Below are 18,575 nucleotides of genomic sequence, written 5' to 3'. Positions count from 1 at the left end.
TTGTACCTGCTTGTTCCAAAGAGCCCAGAGCCAGTTTTGCCTATTAGAGAGGGTGATGAAAGGATTAAAGACCCTCTGAACTCAATCAGGGTGTCTTCATTGACTTCAGTAAGTGTTAGCTGAAGGCCATGGAGAGGCAGAGCCAGGAATAGAGCACCGGTCTCCTGGCTCCCAACCTTGTGCTCTAAATACTAGATCATGCTTCTTTCTATTTGCATGTTGGACTGAAGATGGAAATTGTCCTACCATCCCCTGAAGAGACACAGAGTGAGAAGCGGCAGTGCCATTTCCTTCACTCTGCCCTTGCCAATCTGCCTCAGCCTGTTCTGGAGAGTTCTCCTCTTGCCATAGGAAAGGAGCTAATTCTCCCTGCCAATGCAATCTTCTACCTTTCTACTGGAAGTGCTGACAAGGGGGCCAGTAGCTACCAACTGGGCTGGTGGGTTTGGTGGTGCAAATGCCTGATCCCCAAGGGAAGTGCAGCTAAAATCTTTTCGCTGCATTAACTGCATTTTTTTTACAAGACAAACATATAAATGTAGGGCCTAATCCTGTGACGCCGTGAGCCTCTCCTGGGAGGTGCTGAACATCCTCCCCTCCTCTTGACTGCAGTATGTCTCCCCCTTCCAGGAAGCAACCAGCACCTGAAATGATTGCCTGAGATGCCGCCCCTGCTTCCACTGAAGCCAGTGGCCAAACTCCAACTGACGTCACTGGGAATAGCGCTGGGCCTTATTACATTATCCGATCTCTCTTTTTATGTATAAGGGGCAGGAGATAAAGTGAGGGGGAGCAGGGTTGAGTGCATCTCCTCCTTCTCCACTTTCAGAACCCCACTCCTTCCCCTGGCTGTAATAGTCAGTGCTTGCCCTCACCTTCCTCTCATCCTTAGTGGGGGCACTGAGAAAGTCCCCTCTTATTAAACCATTAGAGGCCCAAATTTGTCCCTGGAGTATCTCTGCTGACTTCACCGGACTTACCCCAGGGATGAACATGGCCCTAAAAGCTTGGACCAAGCCCTGAAGTCCTTGGGTTTTAAGGTTTATCCCTCTGTTCACAAGGTATTATCCTTTCTCCACCTGGTGTTGAATCAGTCTCTCCACCAGCAATTTCTCAGTACAGATGCAAATGTCCTTCATTTGGCTACAAGCTGATGATGGCCGTTTGGTGACGGAGACGAATGAAATCTCAGCACATTTCCCTTGTGAACTGCAAAGGAATCCAACCCAAGAATTTTTCAGCTTTAACAGGCGGATGGGCGTGGGAGTGGAATTTATAGACCAAAGGGAAGGTGGCTGTGGGTGAGGGAGACGTCGCCGTCAGAGAGGATGCACCCACTTGTATAGGTGTGTGTGTACTAGGGAGTCTCTCATGCCATCCCAAACTTCCTTATATGGAAACCCCGCTCCTTGTTTTCCCTTGCCTGGGAAATTCCTGCTGCTGTGTGGAGCCACAGTGGCTGCTTCCTGTGTAAAGAGGAAGCTTGGAGGGCAGGGGGAATAAAATGACCAGACAAATTTAGAACATCCTTTCCCAGAATTAATCTCCGATAGGCAATACAGAGGAAAAATACTGAACGGAACCTTCATGTGGGGTCAGCTCCTTTTTTCCTTTTCTTTTTTGTACAAATATATATTTGATGAAGAAATGTAATATGTGTGCACTGCTGTAAGGCGCCTCTTCAGTGGGGTTATTTTTTTCTTCTCTTCTTCTAACCATCAAGGATACATAGCCCTCAAACCATGAAATTCGGCTTTCTTACACTTTATTATTCTTGTAGCAAATGTACTTTTTCCATCATAAATTAAGTTCCTTAGATTACCATTATACTTTAAAATGATTGCACTCTCTCTCCTTTAAATATTTATGAGAATGGGTGCAGTTTGCTAATACTAAACAGATCCCAGCTAACCACATATCATCTGAGTCACAAGAATCCCAGGGCTGGACTTGCCATTTAAGCTTCTAACGTGTATGTAATGCTGGGTGAAAGAGCTGACAGCACTGAAAGATCTATTTAGCCACTGAACGGGGATCGCACCAGCAGTGGCTTTTTTTTTTTTTTTTTGCCACATACTGCTCTGCCCTTGTGCCTCGTTACTGACTTGGAGGAAACCCTCCGAGGGCAATTTCAGCCTCCATAGCCCATCTCAGTCATTGGCCTCGTTGTAGAAACTGCCAAGAAAGGTATCAATTAAGTGCTAGTTTTGAGAGTGCTATTTGTCAGATGGGCACCTGCATACTGAGAAGGCCACTGTGCAACCATATCTAGACTGGATTTGAACAAGATCTGAACCCCTGACCTCTGTGGAAGTCAAGATCTAATCCAAACTTCAAGTCTTAGTTCTAACCCTATAAAAATCCTGAATCCAGACAGCAAATCTTAAACCACTTTAAGGAAGTTCAGATCCAGATCTGAAATCCATAATTCCTAGTGCTCTTGTTCTACGAAGGACAACCTGTCTTATCTCACCTCCGCCTCCTAACTGCTACCATGCAGTAACGACTCATTTGACTTTGTTCCGCTCCATGGTGAATATGAACAGTAAGTGAACTAACGTGATGTCAGGCCAATCAGTGTCATAATTTCACCTCCAATATTATGAGTTACAGCTCCCAACGTTCAGAGCTGGAATTCATTCCAAGCAGGATCATTTCTCCCAAACACTATTTAAATTGCACCTGTCATTCACACCACTCCAAATTATTCCTTGTTAGGTACAGAAAATTAAACCAAGTGCAGCACAGTCATGAGAACAATAGCAGGACTAGTTATGTCATGAGTGATGTTCCCACTTGTTGTGCTGGCTCATGAAAATCCAAAACTTCCTTGGTGAAACTCTCCTCTTGAATTAGTTTTGAAAGGCACATTATAAACACTAGCACCTTTCTTTTCTCTGCGGGGTAGGCACACTGTTAGTTATTACGTGGCAACTGCTGGTGCTCTGTGGTCATCCCAAGCCTGTGTTATATTGTCATCTAGAGTTACTTCCTTCCCATCCACCGCTTCTGAACAGTCTCTGCTCTCAAAGGTGGAGATGGGATTTAGCATTTAATATGTAGTCCAGTGGCTATAGCTGGAGACTGGGGGTCTGGACTCCCGGTGTCTATTCCCGGTTCTGTCAGAGACTCACAGTGTGATATTGAACAACTCCTTTAGCCATCCTGTGCCTCCATTTGCCCAGCTGTAAAATGGGCATGGATGGGTGGACCTCAGTGAGTGGCAGTCATTCCACCCACCCACCCCCCTCACCATTAGTGTTTGATTTCCCATACCTAATTTTTTTCTACAATTTAAATCCAGAATTTTTCAAGGTTGATTTTTTAAAAATCACAAGATTTTTTAGTTAATGGGGAATCTGTACTGCATGTTATCAGTAAAATACTATCATCCCCCACCTAAAAATGGCTAGTCTGGCTTAAATGGATGCTGTATGGCATACAGAATCTACATACATAGTACATATACTGTATTCGTGTACTGTATTCATTAGATTTTCTTTATTTTTAATTAATATTTTCTTACATTCTAAGGCCAGAAGGGACCATCATGATCATTTTGTCTGACCTCCTGCACCTTGCAGGCCACAGAACCTCACTCACCCACTCCTGTCACAGACCCCTAACCTCTGGCTGAGTTACTGAAGTCCTCAGATCATGATCTGAAAACTTCAACTTACAGAGAATCCACCATTTATTCTAGTTTAAACCAACAAGTGCCCTGTGTCCCATGCTGCAGAGGAAGATGAAAACCTTCAGGTCTCTGCCAGTCTGCCCTGCGGGAAAATCCTTCCCAACCCTAAATACGGCAATCAATTGAACGCTGAGCATGTGGGCAAGACCCACCAGTTGGACACCTGGAAACGAATTCTCCGTAGTAACTCAGAGCCCTCCCCATCTAGTGCCCCGTCTCCAGCCGTTGCTATTAGCAGTCACAGATGGGCCACCCACATGCCATTATAGGCAATCTCATCCCGTCAGACCTTTTCACAGTGTCATTGAAGTGGAACAAAATCTTGATAACATTCAACCTCCAATGGTTGGTATAGGTTCAGTTAGACTCTTCTATACTCATCTCTAAAACTGCCTACTTCCCATCAGGTTTTTATGCTTAGCTCCAAAGTGCCTGAATCACTTTAGAAAATGTAACCCCAAGTCTCCCTACAAGGTTGGTATTATTATCCTCATTATACAGATGGGGAAAGTGAGGCTCTGACAGATTAACCTGTTATTTGCCCAACGTCACACAAAGTCTGTAGGAGCCTGGAATAGAACCCAGCTCTGCTCCTTAAACACAAGGCTATCATTCCTGCCTTAGGAGCTTGCTTGTTTGTACCTCTTGAGATTGCACCATTGATTCTGAATGGGTTACGTATGTTTCTTGTCTCCAAAGAAGAAGAGATATGGCTACCTTTCTCTCTGCTCTGTGAGCAAGAGGGAAATCTCAGCAGTCTCCATCTGCCTCTTCTTTTTCAGTTTTCTTCTTCTTCAGAGTTCAGCTACTGGAGGATGGTGTGGGACCCCAGGAGAGGATTTATCATCCCCTCTCCTCCTTTCCACTTCTTCAAAGACATACTCATGTGTACAACCAAAGTAAACGGAATTGAGTCCTCATCCTACTACATGCCACAGAAAGTGGGTGAGTGACCCCTGAGTGCTGAGCAGTAACTGCTACTCAATGGAACAGAAATAATTCTAGTGCTGTGCTAAGCCTGTGGTTATTATTCCTTGGTTAGCCTAGTTCCAAGCTAACTCTTGGGGTTTTTAGCTGGTATGTATTAAAGATGAGTCAAAACTGGAACATTTTCTGTACACCCACCTTCCCCTTTGAGCTTTGGTGGTTCAGATCAAATAGTACTTGGATCTGATCCACCCCTGGTTTTGAAAAATTGCCCAGTGTAGAGATGGGACAGAACTGGAATATTTTCCTCAAATCCCACCAAAGCTTTGTTGGTTTGGATAAAGTGGAACCTACATTCTAATAATCGCTGCTTTGGGATATGCAAATCCAAGCAGTGGCCTCGTCTGCCCATTTCTGCTATTTGTGGAACTTACAAGATCATGATATAAAATCGCATGTAAATGCTCATTTGCAAACCTCATGGTTTTTGTTTGGTTTCTCTTGGCACTTTACCACATGCTCTCCATTGTGTTTCGAGATGGGCTCCAGCTGCAGAACTCAACTCTGGATTTTGAACACTGAGGTGGTATGGGACTGAGGCTGTATTTGAGCCCATTTCTAATAATGTGCTCCTTGTTTTGTGTCTATTTTCTTCACCTCCTCATAAATTTTAAATTTTCCTAGGCAGGGTTCGCTGTGACTTCATTTCCACTAGGTCATGGCACCCTTCTCAACAATTAGCTTTAGCTTAAAACAACAGGCAAGGAAATTTGTATGGCAGCCAACTGGAGGTTCTGGATAGCTCTTTTTTCACTGCTTGGAGTAATTATTTGCTACATATGACACAGAATCAAAGACAGGAAGGCCTGTTAGGTCATCGGACCCACCGCTTAAGGGCCAATGTAGGTTCCACCACTATTCCCTCTAATAGGGAAGCACCCTGACCTAGTGGATAGTGCACTAGACTGGACTGAGGAGTTCTATTCCCTGCTCTGCCAGTGGCCAGCTGTGTGACCATGCGCAAGTCACTTGCCATCTCTGTACCTCAGCCTCCCCAGCTATAAAATGGGGGTGATAATGGTACTGACCTCCTTTGCCAAGTGCCATGTAAGAACGAGGTAGTAGTCTCACTATCTTACTGTGCTCAGGAGTGTGCTAGATACTTCACACCATAGATAAAAGGACGTGATCCCTACCCCAAGGAGTTTAACAAGCTAACGTCAGACATGATGCATTGAGGGGGTAATAAGACAGTAGGACCAAGATTTTCAAACTTGAGTAGGGGCTTAGGAGTGCCCGGTGTGAAGGGAAGCTGGTTTTCAGAGGGCGGAAATCAGGCCCTTTTCTAGTATCCCCAAACTGAAGCACCCAGCGGCACTAGTCACTTTTGAAAATTGCAGCCTGGGCAGGGATGAAGAGAAGACGGACAAGGACGATATCAGTGTGATTATGTGGCCAATGATCGAGAGCTGGAGCCCCAAATGAAGGAGTAAAGAAGAGTTTAAGTCCAGAAGGGAACATACTACAATCATCCTGTCTGGCCTCCTGCATAACCCAGACAATAGACCAATGAGATTAAGGTTCCTACATAAGTGATCTTATTTTCAAAAGTGCCTGAGTGCCCAGCAGCTCCCACTGAGGTCAGTAGCAGGCTAATTTCCTACAGTCCTCACAGGAGGAGCAAGATCTTGAGGAAGGATTTGGAATTTGGGTTTCCTCTTAAATTCAGTTGAAGCAGATTAGCGTGAAGTTTTACCTTTGTTCTTTTCATTTCAGAAAGCAGAATACAGAACCTGGCTCTGAAAGCAAACCCCAGAAAGCTGCTGGTCGGAGATACCCTCAACCTGGAATGCAGCGCAGAGACCTTTGTCAATGGACGGATTGAATTTGAATGGCAGTATCCTAGTGGGAGAGTGAGTAGCTGACAATTTAAGGCTGCCTCTGGTTGGATTACAGTAGTCAACCGTATGGAAATGAAAGTTCTGTTCTTATGGTTTAGTAAGTCCTAATTTTGCTTTCATTTGTCATTCTTAAAACAAGCAATGGGAGAGCCACAAATGACTGTCTTTTCAGTTCGGATGAGCTGAAAACCCAGGATGCTTATGTGAACTCTCTGAGCCTCTTTGTTTGGCAAAATTGGGCTGCAAATCTCCTAACTGGATTTTTGCAACATCACCAGGAATTTTTGGTTCTGCGGGGAAAGAATAGCCTTTCCCACGTCACTTCAGCCCCCCGTATGATCCTAGCTGACAATGGGGAATCGAGCAGACTGTCTGTCTGACCATCCAGCTATCCATAAATCTAGGCATTTGTGCACTGTGTAAAAATGAATCAAAAACTAAATGGCCTTTCTCAAGACTCACTAAAAATTTGATTCAAGTTCTAAGTGAGGATTCAGGCTCTGCTCATGGGGTGTAGGGCAGCGGGGTCATTTCGGGTTTGACCCCTCAGAGTGCTGAGCACTTCCTGCGAGATGCTAAGACCCTCCAGCACCCTCTTGGGAATCACAGGGGTGAAGCCCGTCTAGTATCAAGTCTTGTTCAGGATTGGTTCATTCATCCCTAATTAAATCTCTGCTCTTGCTAGCTGCTGAGTGCCCTGCATTCTCATTTAAGTCACTGGCAGCAGCATGTGGATTGAGCCCTAAAACTAACAGCTCTTCAAATGAGGGTAAATAAGCAGCAATTCTAAAAGTTCTCCTTGTGGAGAAAGAGCCCAAAGATCGGTGTCCCAATTCAATACAATTTAAAAAATATTCCATTTCTGTCCTGTGCAAACCCCTACATTTGATGATTTCTGGGTTTCTGCAGCCTTGCCCAGAAAACAAGAATGTTCCATGTTATCTAGTGACTTGGGACCCCTCAAAAGGTTTCTTGGCAAAACTAGTGAAAGAAATTTTTTTAAAAAGAAAATAAAAGAAAAATAACAAAAACTACAGCCTGGGTTGGAAATACCTATAGAATTTTATCAGGATGAAATCAGTGTGGTTCTACAGAATTTTCTTTTTGAAATCTATAGAATGAAATAGAAGTTGATCTTTCTATTGTCTTTCCTTGAACTATCCGCTAGAATTCTATGTAGGACATGTACACATCTCTATTAAATTTTATAGGGTCAAAATTTCTATTGAAATTTACAATTCTGTATTAGGTTCTATAAGGCTTTTCCATTGGGATGTGGTTACTAAATAGATCTTATACTATTTACCATATTAATTTTTCTTCCCCAGACAGACTGATACTGACCAAGAATTAAATGTGCACTACAGCTGGGAGTCCCAAAATAACATGGGTGAAATCCTGGCCCTACAGAAGTCAATGGGAGTTTTGCCATTGATTTCAGCATGGTCAGGATTTTAGCCCCTGATTGGGTCTGTCCACGGATTTACCCACTTGCGTGGTACTAGTGAAGAGCTACTTGATTTCATTAGTTTGTCGGTCTATGGATATTAGAAGCTCTCGGGGCGGCAGTCAGGCAGCCTTCGGCGGCATGCCTGCAGGAAGTCCGCCAGTCCCGCGGCTTCAGCAGCAATTCGGCGCGCGGGACCGGCAGATCACCTGCTGAAATGCTGCCGAATCTGCGTGACTACCATGCTTGGGGCTGCAAAAAACATGGAGCTGCCCCTGCCTACTCTCTGTGGGGAAAGTGTAAATGTTTCAGCCGATGTCTTTGGAGTTTATCTCTCTTAACTGATATAAAGTTAAGAGATATAACAGAATAAGCAAAAAGTTGACCCTTTTTTTTTCTCTTTCTTCTGTCACCCAGGATCATAAGCCTACACGAATTTTGAACAAAAGTCAGGCGGTGTATAAAGCCTTCAGTAACCTGACCATCCAGAACGTTACCATGGAAGACAGTGGCTTGTATATATGCAGAGTAGTCAACGTAACAGGACTGGAGACCAATGGAATGATACTGAAGGCCAATGTAACAGTCACAGTATACAGTAAGTTCCATATCTAAATCAGAATAGTGTCTGGGAAGCAGGACTGTTAAGGAGATGGACACATTTAATATGTAGGTGTCCATTAGCAATGACACCAGCTAGGATACAGTCACAAGAGTGGCCTATCAGTCTTCATGCTTTAGGACGTAAACCAGTGGTGGGCCACCTGAGGCCCGCGGGCTGCAAGCAGCCCATCAGAGTAATCCACTGGCGGGCCGCCAGACAGTTTGTTTCCATTTGCATGGCCCCCCGCAGCTCCCAGCGGCCGCGGTTCACTGTTCCCGGCCAATGGGAGCTGCGGGAAGTGGCTGTGCAAATGGAAGCAAACTGTCTGGTGGCCCACCAGTGGATTAACCTGACGGGGCGCAGGTTGCTCATCACTGATACGGGGTCAGGAAGAAATGTTTTCAACAAAATGTATTATAGTGTTATGGGAAGGTTATGTCTTCTGCTTAAACACGCAGTACTTGGGACAGTAGAGAGATTAATTTGTTCTGGTTTAGCTGTTTTTATCCTCTTAAATGTTTTTGAAAAGAGAGTAAACTTCTGAAAATGGGATGTACTGGAATTCATCTATTTAGTCATGAGTCACTTATATCACAGGGGGTCACATTGGCTCTGTGTATGGGTAGGCCAGCATTTTCAAAAGTGTCAGCGTCCCCAGCTGGGACCAGATTTTCAAAAGAGCTCAGCAAATTGGGTGCTGAGCACTTCTGAAAGTCTGGCCCTCCATAGTGGGGGCTCTGCTCTTGAAAATCTGGCCCTTTGAGGTGAAAAAAATCAACCTTTGTCAAGGGAGGCCCCAGTTATTGCAAATATTTCCTGTTCCGTGGAGAACGTGGGTTATCGTCAGATACTACTGTGTAGTAGCTGTTGATGGTGGATGATTTTTTAAATGGCCACCACTGCCGCTAAAACCAAAATGTGCAGCGAGAGCCTGTCTCTAGTTCTGGTACATGTGTACAGAACAGATACAGCTATGGCTGAAGCTTACTGGCAGCTTGTCATTCCATTCAATTGTCTGTAGCTTCTCCTGATGTACCATGCTGCAACCCATTCCAGAGCACATTGTATTTAGGGCTGCAGGTATTCATAGCCTGACAAGAATCTTCCATGGTATGACTTTTTTTTAAATATTTGTTTAAGATAAAGCTTTCCTGAGAGTTTCCTATAAGAAAGGACCCTACTACGAGGCGGTAGCAGGACACAAGCTACTGAAACTAGCTGTGAAGGTGGATGCCTTTCCCCGCCCCAGTGTTACCTGGTGAGTATCAGCCTCTTGTGCAGGATCAGGAAAATGTGATCTTCTGAAAGGGATAAGAAAAGATATACCAGCCACTTGCTTCCGACATGGCAGACAACGTAGAGAGGTGGCTAAATTGCTGGTCTAGGAAACAATGAAATCTGGGTTCTATTATCAGCACTGCCACAGACTCATTCTGTGATATGATCTTGGGCAAGTCACTTCACCCCTCAGTTTCTGCTCTGACAGCCTGGGAACAATGATACATCCCTACCTCATAGCAGAAACGCAAGGATCTGCTCAGTCACGTGCCCATAACACACTGAGAACCACAGACGGAAAAGTACAAGGGAGTGTTGTCAGTGTTACCATTAGCAGAGCTGAGCTTAAAAGGAGCCAGTGCCTCCCGGAAAGCTGTGAGAAACATTCTCTGCATGAGACCTTCTGCCTCTTCAGCTCATGTTTTTTTCTCTCTGCTCATTTATGACTAAGGACATTCTCCTGAAAGTGGATCTTTTTACAGAAATGTTTATCTGATCCTGCCACTGCTTCCCTACCTGAAGTCCTAATCCATGTGGGAATACTTTCTGCAGCTGCCAGCTGCACAGGGTTAGGATTTTGGTTGCAGGTGGGGAGTCAGGACCAGATGATCTCTGAAGATCCTGTTTTTTAGGCAGAAATAAAAAAAAAATAAAACGAAGCAAGGAGCATGCAGGAAATACTGATACATCCGCAGAATCATCCCAAAATAGAATAGAGCTCAAATGTTTCTAGAATGCCTCATGAAATCATAGATGCGGGAAAGGCAAAAGGCCTGTTAGACCTTCCTCTGTCAATGCAGGAAAGTCCTTCCTGGCCAGTGCTGCAATAGATGAACTTAATTATGGCCTTTGTTCCCCCTATGTATTCAATTAAGTGGCTCAAGCAATATCATCTGATGGATCCACAGAACTCCACCATGTCTCCCCTCAATCCACCAATGCCAAAAATGTGGCATCCATCACACCTCTACACACACACACACACACACACACACACAGAAAGCAAAGGGGAATCATGGCAAAATCCTGTGAGCCAATCAAAGGCGACTCCAGTGTGACTATAACACCTCACTATTTAATACAAGATGCAGCACTTCAACAACCATAGGAGGCACTAACTTCCGTCATCTCCCCTTTGACTTCTTTCTCCCCTCTCCCTCTCCTTCCTATCTGCCCTTTTTATGGTGAGGGGAAATGTTGGCAAAGACCACCAGCATTCTATCCCCTACTCCATTGCCTAGAAACCAGACAGCTGCTCAAAAGCACACTCAGATCTGTGAAAGCCCTCTGCCATGCTCAGCGTACCTTGCCATGATGCTGTGGTGAGTTGGCACCTCCACAATGCACTTTTGGATGGCCAACAAGATGTGCTGAGTCCAAGTGACTCAGTGGCAGGATTGGCAGACCGCAGGAGGAGTAGGTACCGTTTGGGGGGTTGTTTTGTTTTTAAATAGTAAAATTGTATGAAATTCCATGAGGTTCAATTCAAATCATAAGAGAAATTAGCCAGCTGTTGCTGGGGGTGTTTTTTGAAAAGCTGGGGATATTTTATGGGATGAAGCGGGGACTTTCCCCTTTTCTTTCTACAGCAATGGTCATACTTCATGCAGAGGTTGAGAAAGGAAATTTCCATATTTGGGAGTAGTCTAAGACCACCAACATTGTCTGCCCTGTGTGTTCTATGCTTCAGCAGTGAGATGTTGATGTTGGAGTCCTCGTTAGTGCAGTTGTTTAAATTACTGTCCAGGAGACTTTCAAAACTCTCAGACTGAGCACAGTCACATTTCTCCAGCTGGAGTCCCTGAGAAGTTCACCAGCCTGACCTGTGGGTTGTAGTGTCTTGCCCCATCAAATATTTGAAGTCTGAAAGCATCCAAACAACATCACCTCTACTTGCAGGTGGTTTTATCTATGAACTAGAGGAACCTTATTCAGATTGTTCTACCCCACTCTTTGTTGGTGAAGGTTCAAGATCACAAATGCTCCCTGGGAGGAAACAGATTTTCAGAATATTTGTCCAAATAGAATAAAAACACATCCCCTGCATGTAAACAGCCAAATTTTCAAAGAGACCCCAGTCACCTTTAAATTGATTGTAAGCTCCTGGGGCACAGACTTTGGCTGTTCCAGTGCTGTAAAGGGCCACGCACACCCACTGCAATAATAACAGTTAATTATACTCTGTTCCCTTAATTTACTTACTCCAAAACTGGTGGCCCAAGTTTTTGGAAATCCACAATTTGCTGTGCACATTGCTACACTTGCAGTGCATGTTTGTTATGCTCATCAGAGGGTTAGTTGTCTACCCAATTTGCACATGCAGATGTTGTTCGCATGTGTCCATCTCAGTTTAAAGCACCTAGAAACTCACTTGTGCAATGTTGGACTCACACTTTTGAGTATGTGACCCAGGGTTTGTGTGTTCAAGTGGTGCTCTCAATACAGAGGCCAGTTACTTACATCACAGAGAGTCCTAGAATGAGCAACTTTCCAATCATCTCTTTTCACTGCTGCTGGCTAAAATATGGGCGGGGGGAAGAAGCCAATGTATTCCCATCAATTTGGTGAGGATGGGTAAGGGGAATGCATGTAAGGTTGGTTTTTTTTCAGTTCAAGCACTGATGGCAGATTGGGATTCCCTACAGATATTCCCATAGGACAGCAATAACAATTTACCTAGTTAAATCTGAATTTGGAAAATGGCTAGCCCCTCTTCTGTGTACTAGGGCTTGCCTGCATGCAGTGCTGACAGTCTTTGTTTGAACTTCCCTCGCTCTTCAAAACAGGTATAAAGATGGCAAGCCAATCAAGGAGAACCACACTTGCTATGTAGCAGATCCAATGAAGTACAAGCTGGGCATAAGGGATTTGAGACCAAAGCATGCTGGGAACTACACCATAGTCCTGAGCAACACTAAACATGGCCTGTATGAGAACCTCACCATCCAGCTGGTAGTGACAGGTAAGCACCTGATGTTTCCAAATAATTCTGTTGCTCTCTCTCATTTCACTTATGATGCCATTTTGCTCACCTGGCCAAGCAGGAACGTTGAGCAGCCTTTGACATTTCTCGGTGTTTAATTGATATGATGTCAGACTCACAGAGCTCCAACATAGGCTGCCCAGGTTTTTCAGAGTTCAGATTGGGGCAAGGCAGTACTGCTGGATAAGGGCAGACGAGAGTTCCTCAGAGGTGGGAAGGTGAGGGTTGCCCTGTTGCAAAAGCAATACTGAATTCCAGGTCTGTGGGTCCCCTCTAAAGATGATTGTGTGCTCCTGAAGGGTTTTCCCAGGGATTACCTTGAAGTATGTGGGAGTGGAGAACACATCCTGCATAAACTTTGTAGTGTTATGAGGTACTGACCCAGTGCATGCATGGACAGTGGCAGTTCATTCAAGAACCAATTCAATCTAAAAGGGAATGCTGATAGGTTCCAGTCCACATTGCCCTAAGACAGTGGGGGGCACTTTTAGAACTGGGCCTGACATTCCGGATTGCTCTGGTCACTGTAGAAAAATGTATATGTAACAAATAATCCACAGTGCCTGGTCATCTTGTATTAAAATGTATCTTGCAACTGCATCATAGGCTGCTATGTAACACACATCACAGAGTGTCTGGTAATGGATGGTCACCATATACCACGGTCTTTGGCTGTGGTTCTTCACCCTACAGAGAATTCACATTGCAGATTGTCTGGCCATAGATGGTCACCCTGTAGTGGACCCACTCAAGATATGCTCAATGTCACTCCATGGCTATCTATGCTTAACGCAATTAACATACATGCCAGAATGGCGACATGACAAGCAAGATGTGTCAAGTTGCCAATGAACCATTACACCTAAGGCACAGAGAGCTTAGGATATTTTCCCTCTCTCTGTGATCACTACCGTGGCACTGTGTGGAGAAAAGCAATAGTTTGAAAGTGAACAAAGGAAAATTTTGGCTTAATATTGGGGGGAGAGAAATTCCTAAAAAGTGAACTCAGCCTGGGAACTAGTTTCTCAAGAGAATTACCAGAAGTTCCATCCCTTGGTATATTGCAAACTAGCCTAGACAAAGCAGTGAAGAACAGCCTGTAAGAAGAGGAAAAGGCCCACATTGGTGGGAGCAGAGGAGCTCCTATGTCTCAGGTGTCTATTAATCATCCTTCTCTAGAAATTCATTTTCAAGAGAGTCCCGGGAAAGCGGAAGCAAGCTGTGTGCATTGACGGGGGTTTTGAGACAGATGGAGAGATAGATACATGAATGACATTTATTAATCTCCATCTCTTGGGAGGTGGAAAAAGGGGCCATGTTATCCCATTATGCATCCACTGCCTTGCCACCTCACTTCTATGCCATTTAGCTTGGTGGAAGAGAGAGACTGAATCACGAAGGAGAATAAGAGTTTAGTGAAAGTTAGCTTGGCTTTCTTTTGTGCTTCCTGAGTTTCAGTCAGGCTGTAACAAAGAAAAAGTTACTGATGCTGCTTTGTTCTCTTTTCAATAGTGAATGCTTTTCCCCCTTCCCCTTATTATTATTTATTCTCTCTATGCCAAAAAATATTCCACTATTGTGTGGCATGTGCGCTGCAACGCCCCACGACTTCCAGCCATTGTGCATTTCTTATTTCACCCTTCACACAGGAGCATTGCCTGATAAGTAGGGAAAGGAATAAAGAGACACTAAGGATAAAATCCTGACCCCAATGGTGTCAATGGCAAAACTCCCTTTGTATTCAGTGGGGCCAGGATTTCACCATAAGTCTTGGTCCCCAAAAATATGTAGCCTACTCTATTCCAACCCTTCACTAAATATATATGTTAGAGAACAATCCTGCACTAACAAAGGGATGAACTAGATGTCTTGGTAGGTCTTTTCCAGTCTGGTTTCTGTGATTTTTATTCTTCCTCTACTGAACGGTTATTTGGAGCACATCGTTCGTGAGTTGATCCCAGTTGCTGCTGTTCTGTTTGTTAGCAGAATAGTGTGAATGGATCGTTTTCAGCTTAGCAGTTATTCTTGCAGTGTTCATACTGAGTGTGTGCTACATTGGTTACTCTTCATGTATGACTGGTCATCTTGGTCACATGGTATGGTTTCTCCTTCCTGGCTGGATGATACATTTCGAACTGGAAAAGATTGCATAAAGAACAATGAATAATGAATACTCTTGCCGATACCTGTCTCCTTGCTTGCATGTGGAAAAGGGTGTTCAGATGAAGAATGGTCATTCCCCCAACATTTATACAAACGTCTGTGTGCACAACTGCTCATGGGTAGCCAAGGAAAAGATGTTACTGCAGGATTCAGCCATCTATGGCTATTAGCTGTTTTACGCATATTTTCATCTTTGTATGTTATGCACAAGTACACTGTACACACACACACACACACACAGCCTTATGTGCATTGTTAGCCTTTGTCAGAGATCAACACAACAGAAGGCATTAACCAGGAATAATTATTGCAGTGAAAAAATGCCATTAATCATGATACAGCAAGTCCAAAAGCTCCAGGAATATTGCTGATTGGTAAAGTGCAGACTGATGTTTCATGTACAGGCAAGGGGAAAAAACAGCAGGTGTTTCTTTTTTGGTAACAAAAGATCATCCCAGAGATGAAGAATGTTCACAGAAAAGTATCTGGCAAAGAGCACAATTGTTTTGAATATGGCAGCTGCAAGTAGTGAGGAAACAAACCTTGCCATGGATATGACTTACACCAAGCTCCCATCAAATCATCCCTGCCTTTGCCAGTCCCCACTGCCTAGGACTCGTGGGCTCATGAACTTACACAGCACACTTTAGCTCAAGTATTGAATTAAGGGGGGAGATTATTTTGGCCAACCTTACCTGGGCACATGTAGATCGAAAAAGAATTTTTTGATTTTGAATTATAACCTGCATCTCATTTTCAGTTAGAGTGTAGGGTACATTCCATTGTCAGGCCTGGGCATTTGTAACTCATTCGCCAAAGAAATTAAATGTGGGGCTTTTATTAGCTTGAATCTTTACTAAGCAGTATTTGAAACGCCTAAATAAATCACCTGACTCCTTATTGCTAATCATTAGCATCAGCATCAAATTATAAGTTCACTACCTTCTAAATAGGGATAAATTGCTGAGAGTTTCAGTAGATAGTTATATGTTGGGTCTTCCATCCAGTAGGACGCCAAAAAACTCTATGGCACTTTATACAGGGAATGGATCCCCTGGCCCAGGATAGACTCACAGCTGCCTCTGAGCTGGAAATGGCAATGTTTAGCGAACGGAGATTAACTTCTCCGACTGGAACTGCAGGCGGAATGTCATTACTGGAGCTGGAATTTGAACGCAGGGATTAACACTCTCTTCATCAGAAATCTCTCTGGATTTGTAGTGAACACAATGATCAGGGCCTCAGTTTTATGTCCCCTCTGAAAGATGGCATCTTCAGCAATGCAGTGTCATGCTGGGGCGCTGATTTCGTACCGTCTCAGTGGGAAGAATGCGTACCTTCTCCTGCAGGCTGTCTTGGGAGGTGTGGTCTTTACACTTATACTGCAGCAATCAGAATAGTTAGGGCATAAAGTGCACACAGAAAGAGGGGCACAATAGTACCAAGTACAACATCACCAGCTATTTTTCCCCGAGTCTGACGTGGCCATAGAATCCACAACTGGCAAGAGAGAAGCAGAGCTACAGGCCAGGTGTCAGCTCACCACAAGCTGGCACAAGCAGATTGTGCATCGTAGCTCCCACTACATCGGACTCCCCATGACAGGCTTCGATGGGAACCAGGCTGACAGCATGCAGAAACTCCACACCCGCAAACAAGCAATTGTTGACTGGCCTGTTAATGAATGACCAATATGATCCCACTACCATTCAAGAAATGCCCCTTTAAGAAGTGAGTCCCTCCTTAGCCTGTACCACTGGCCACCCATGTTCCCACCACCCCTGGAGGCAGATGGAATTTAATCTCCCAGGAGCACACACACCCCTTGCCGGGTCTCATTGGCTCAGGGTAGGACTCTTGAGTCTCCAGGAGGTAGCCGATCGCCTTTCCAGAATGTTCCTTCTTTACATATTTACACATCAAACACTGTCCAAGAAGCGGCGGGTTGCTGTGATTTTGTTTTGTTTGATTAAATTCTTATTGCGAGCCAAAGCTTCAAGAGAATAATGTCCTGAAGAATTTGGAGGGGAGGGAGCAAGGGAAAAGGGTGATCCTAGCAAACAGCTGGCGGCTGCACCTCTGAGCCAGCCAAGAATGAAAAATGTGGGAGAAAAAAGGTATTCTAGGCTAGACTACAAAGCAAAGGGTGGGGGAGAGATCTATTTATGGTCAAGCAGGCTGCATTTCATTCTCACGCTCGCACAAATAATCTGGATTTATCAGGCTTCTTGCTGAGCCCTTTCTGCCACAGGCAGTAGCCTCTTACCATCATATTTTTGAGGGCAGATTGTACTGGAGACGTTAGGTTAACTCACAAAATGGGAGAAATAACCCGCCGTTATCTTGCCTCTCCCCTATCCCGCTCTCATCTGACTCCTTTCCTAAACTCCCTCTAGTGTTTCCTAGCAGATATTGCATTCGCTCAGAGTGGCTCCGTTCAACCGGAATTAGCTTTACTGTACAGTCCTTGGTCCTGCCAGCCCTGGTGTGATGCCTAGCAGGGAAGGCAGATTGAGTGGAGGTTGTGTCTGAGTGCAAGATGAAGCCCTTGGAATACCTCCTCAACACTGAGTGGTAGTAATTCTCAGGCTCCTTACGCACCCACGCCCTCAGGGTGAAATGAGGACGGGATGGGGGGTGGAGAGTGCACACGTGCACAGACATTGGCTTATGCGTGATCCTTGTTGTGCTAATGAGGTGTTCAGCTATGCACTGCTGTGTTAGACTTTGCTCCTGGCACTAGGCAGGTGCAGCGTGGCGACGGTGCCTAGCATTCTCATTCATGCATGAATTGGTTCCCTGTCCCACTCATCACTTTTATGCCTTATACTTATAAACTTAAGCATCTGCATAAAGGCCCATGAACTCAGGTTGGGTTGGACCACGGTGTATAATATCCTCCCAGGCCAGCTATTTGCATAAAATAAATGACATTCCTCAAAGTAAAAAGACAGGACCTCATCCTAACCACAAGCCCCATAGGCAAAAGCCTAGGGAAAGAGATGAGTCTTCATCAGGCCGTGAAGATCAGCCAATTCAAGTTGTATCAGACCACAGGGGAAGAGAAGTCCAGTGTGATAGGCCTCATCCAATGCTCCATTTAGTCAATGGAAAGACTCCCTCTGACTTTAGTTAGCTCTGAATCAGGTCATAGGTGCGTGGAACTCCCATTGAAGTCACTCTAAATTTGACGTTGTTGTACTGCTGTAAGGGGCCCATGGAAAACGCACACTTCCGTGCTATTATTACTACATCCCAAATGAAGAATGAATTAGGAGGACCAAGACAAACATGTGAAAGCAGGGTCCTCTAAAATGAGACAATATCTATCTATCCATCCATCCATCTCTTCATCTGTGTGACTAATGCATCCCTCACCTTAGCATCTGGATTTCCAAAAAAGCCATCTCTTTTCTATCACTTTGGAGGAGCAGCCGTCCAGGCAAAGCTGAAACAGAAGTGATTGTTTTCCATCATCTGGGCCAGCTAAGCAAACTAGAAACGCAAACTACAAAAATAGAGGGGCCCCATTGTTTCTGATGAAATCCTGTCCAAGCCCAGAGCATGTGGATTGGGTT

General features: G+C 44.6%; 1 protein-coding gene across 1 annotated transcript in view; it reads left to right on the top strand.

Annotated features, from left to right (window-relative positions):
- LOC123377257 (vascular endothelial growth factor receptor kdr-like) overlaps positions 1 to 18,575 on the top strand; it is a 179,867-nt gene that overhangs the window by 70,806 nt on the left and 90,486 nt on the right. Inside the window, exons 5-9 of the mRNA XM_045029922.1 lie at positions 4,477 to 4,639; positions 6,398 to 6,534; positions 8,387 to 8,567; positions 9,714 to 9,831; positions 12,638 to 12,813. Of these exons, the coding sequence (XP_044885857.1) occupies positions 4,477 to 4,639; positions 6,398 to 6,534; positions 8,387 to 8,567; positions 9,714 to 9,831; positions 12,638 to 12,813 (775 nt within the window). The remainder of the gene's footprint in view (positions 1 to 4,476; positions 4,640 to 6,397; positions 6,535 to 8,386; positions 8,568 to 9,713; positions 9,832 to 12,637; positions 12,814 to 18,575) is intronic.

The sequence above is a fragment of the Mauremys mutica genome, chromosome 9 (assembly GCF_020497125.1).
Source record: "Mauremys mutica isolate MM-2020 ecotype Southern chromosome 9, ASM2049712v1, whole genome shotgun sequence".
Taxonomy (NCBI): domain Eukaryota; kingdom Metazoa; phylum Chordata; order Testudines; family Geoemydidae; genus Mauremys; species Mauremys mutica.
Note: the sequence above shows the minus strand (reverse complement) of the source record. Positions and strands in the feature narration are given on the sequence as shown.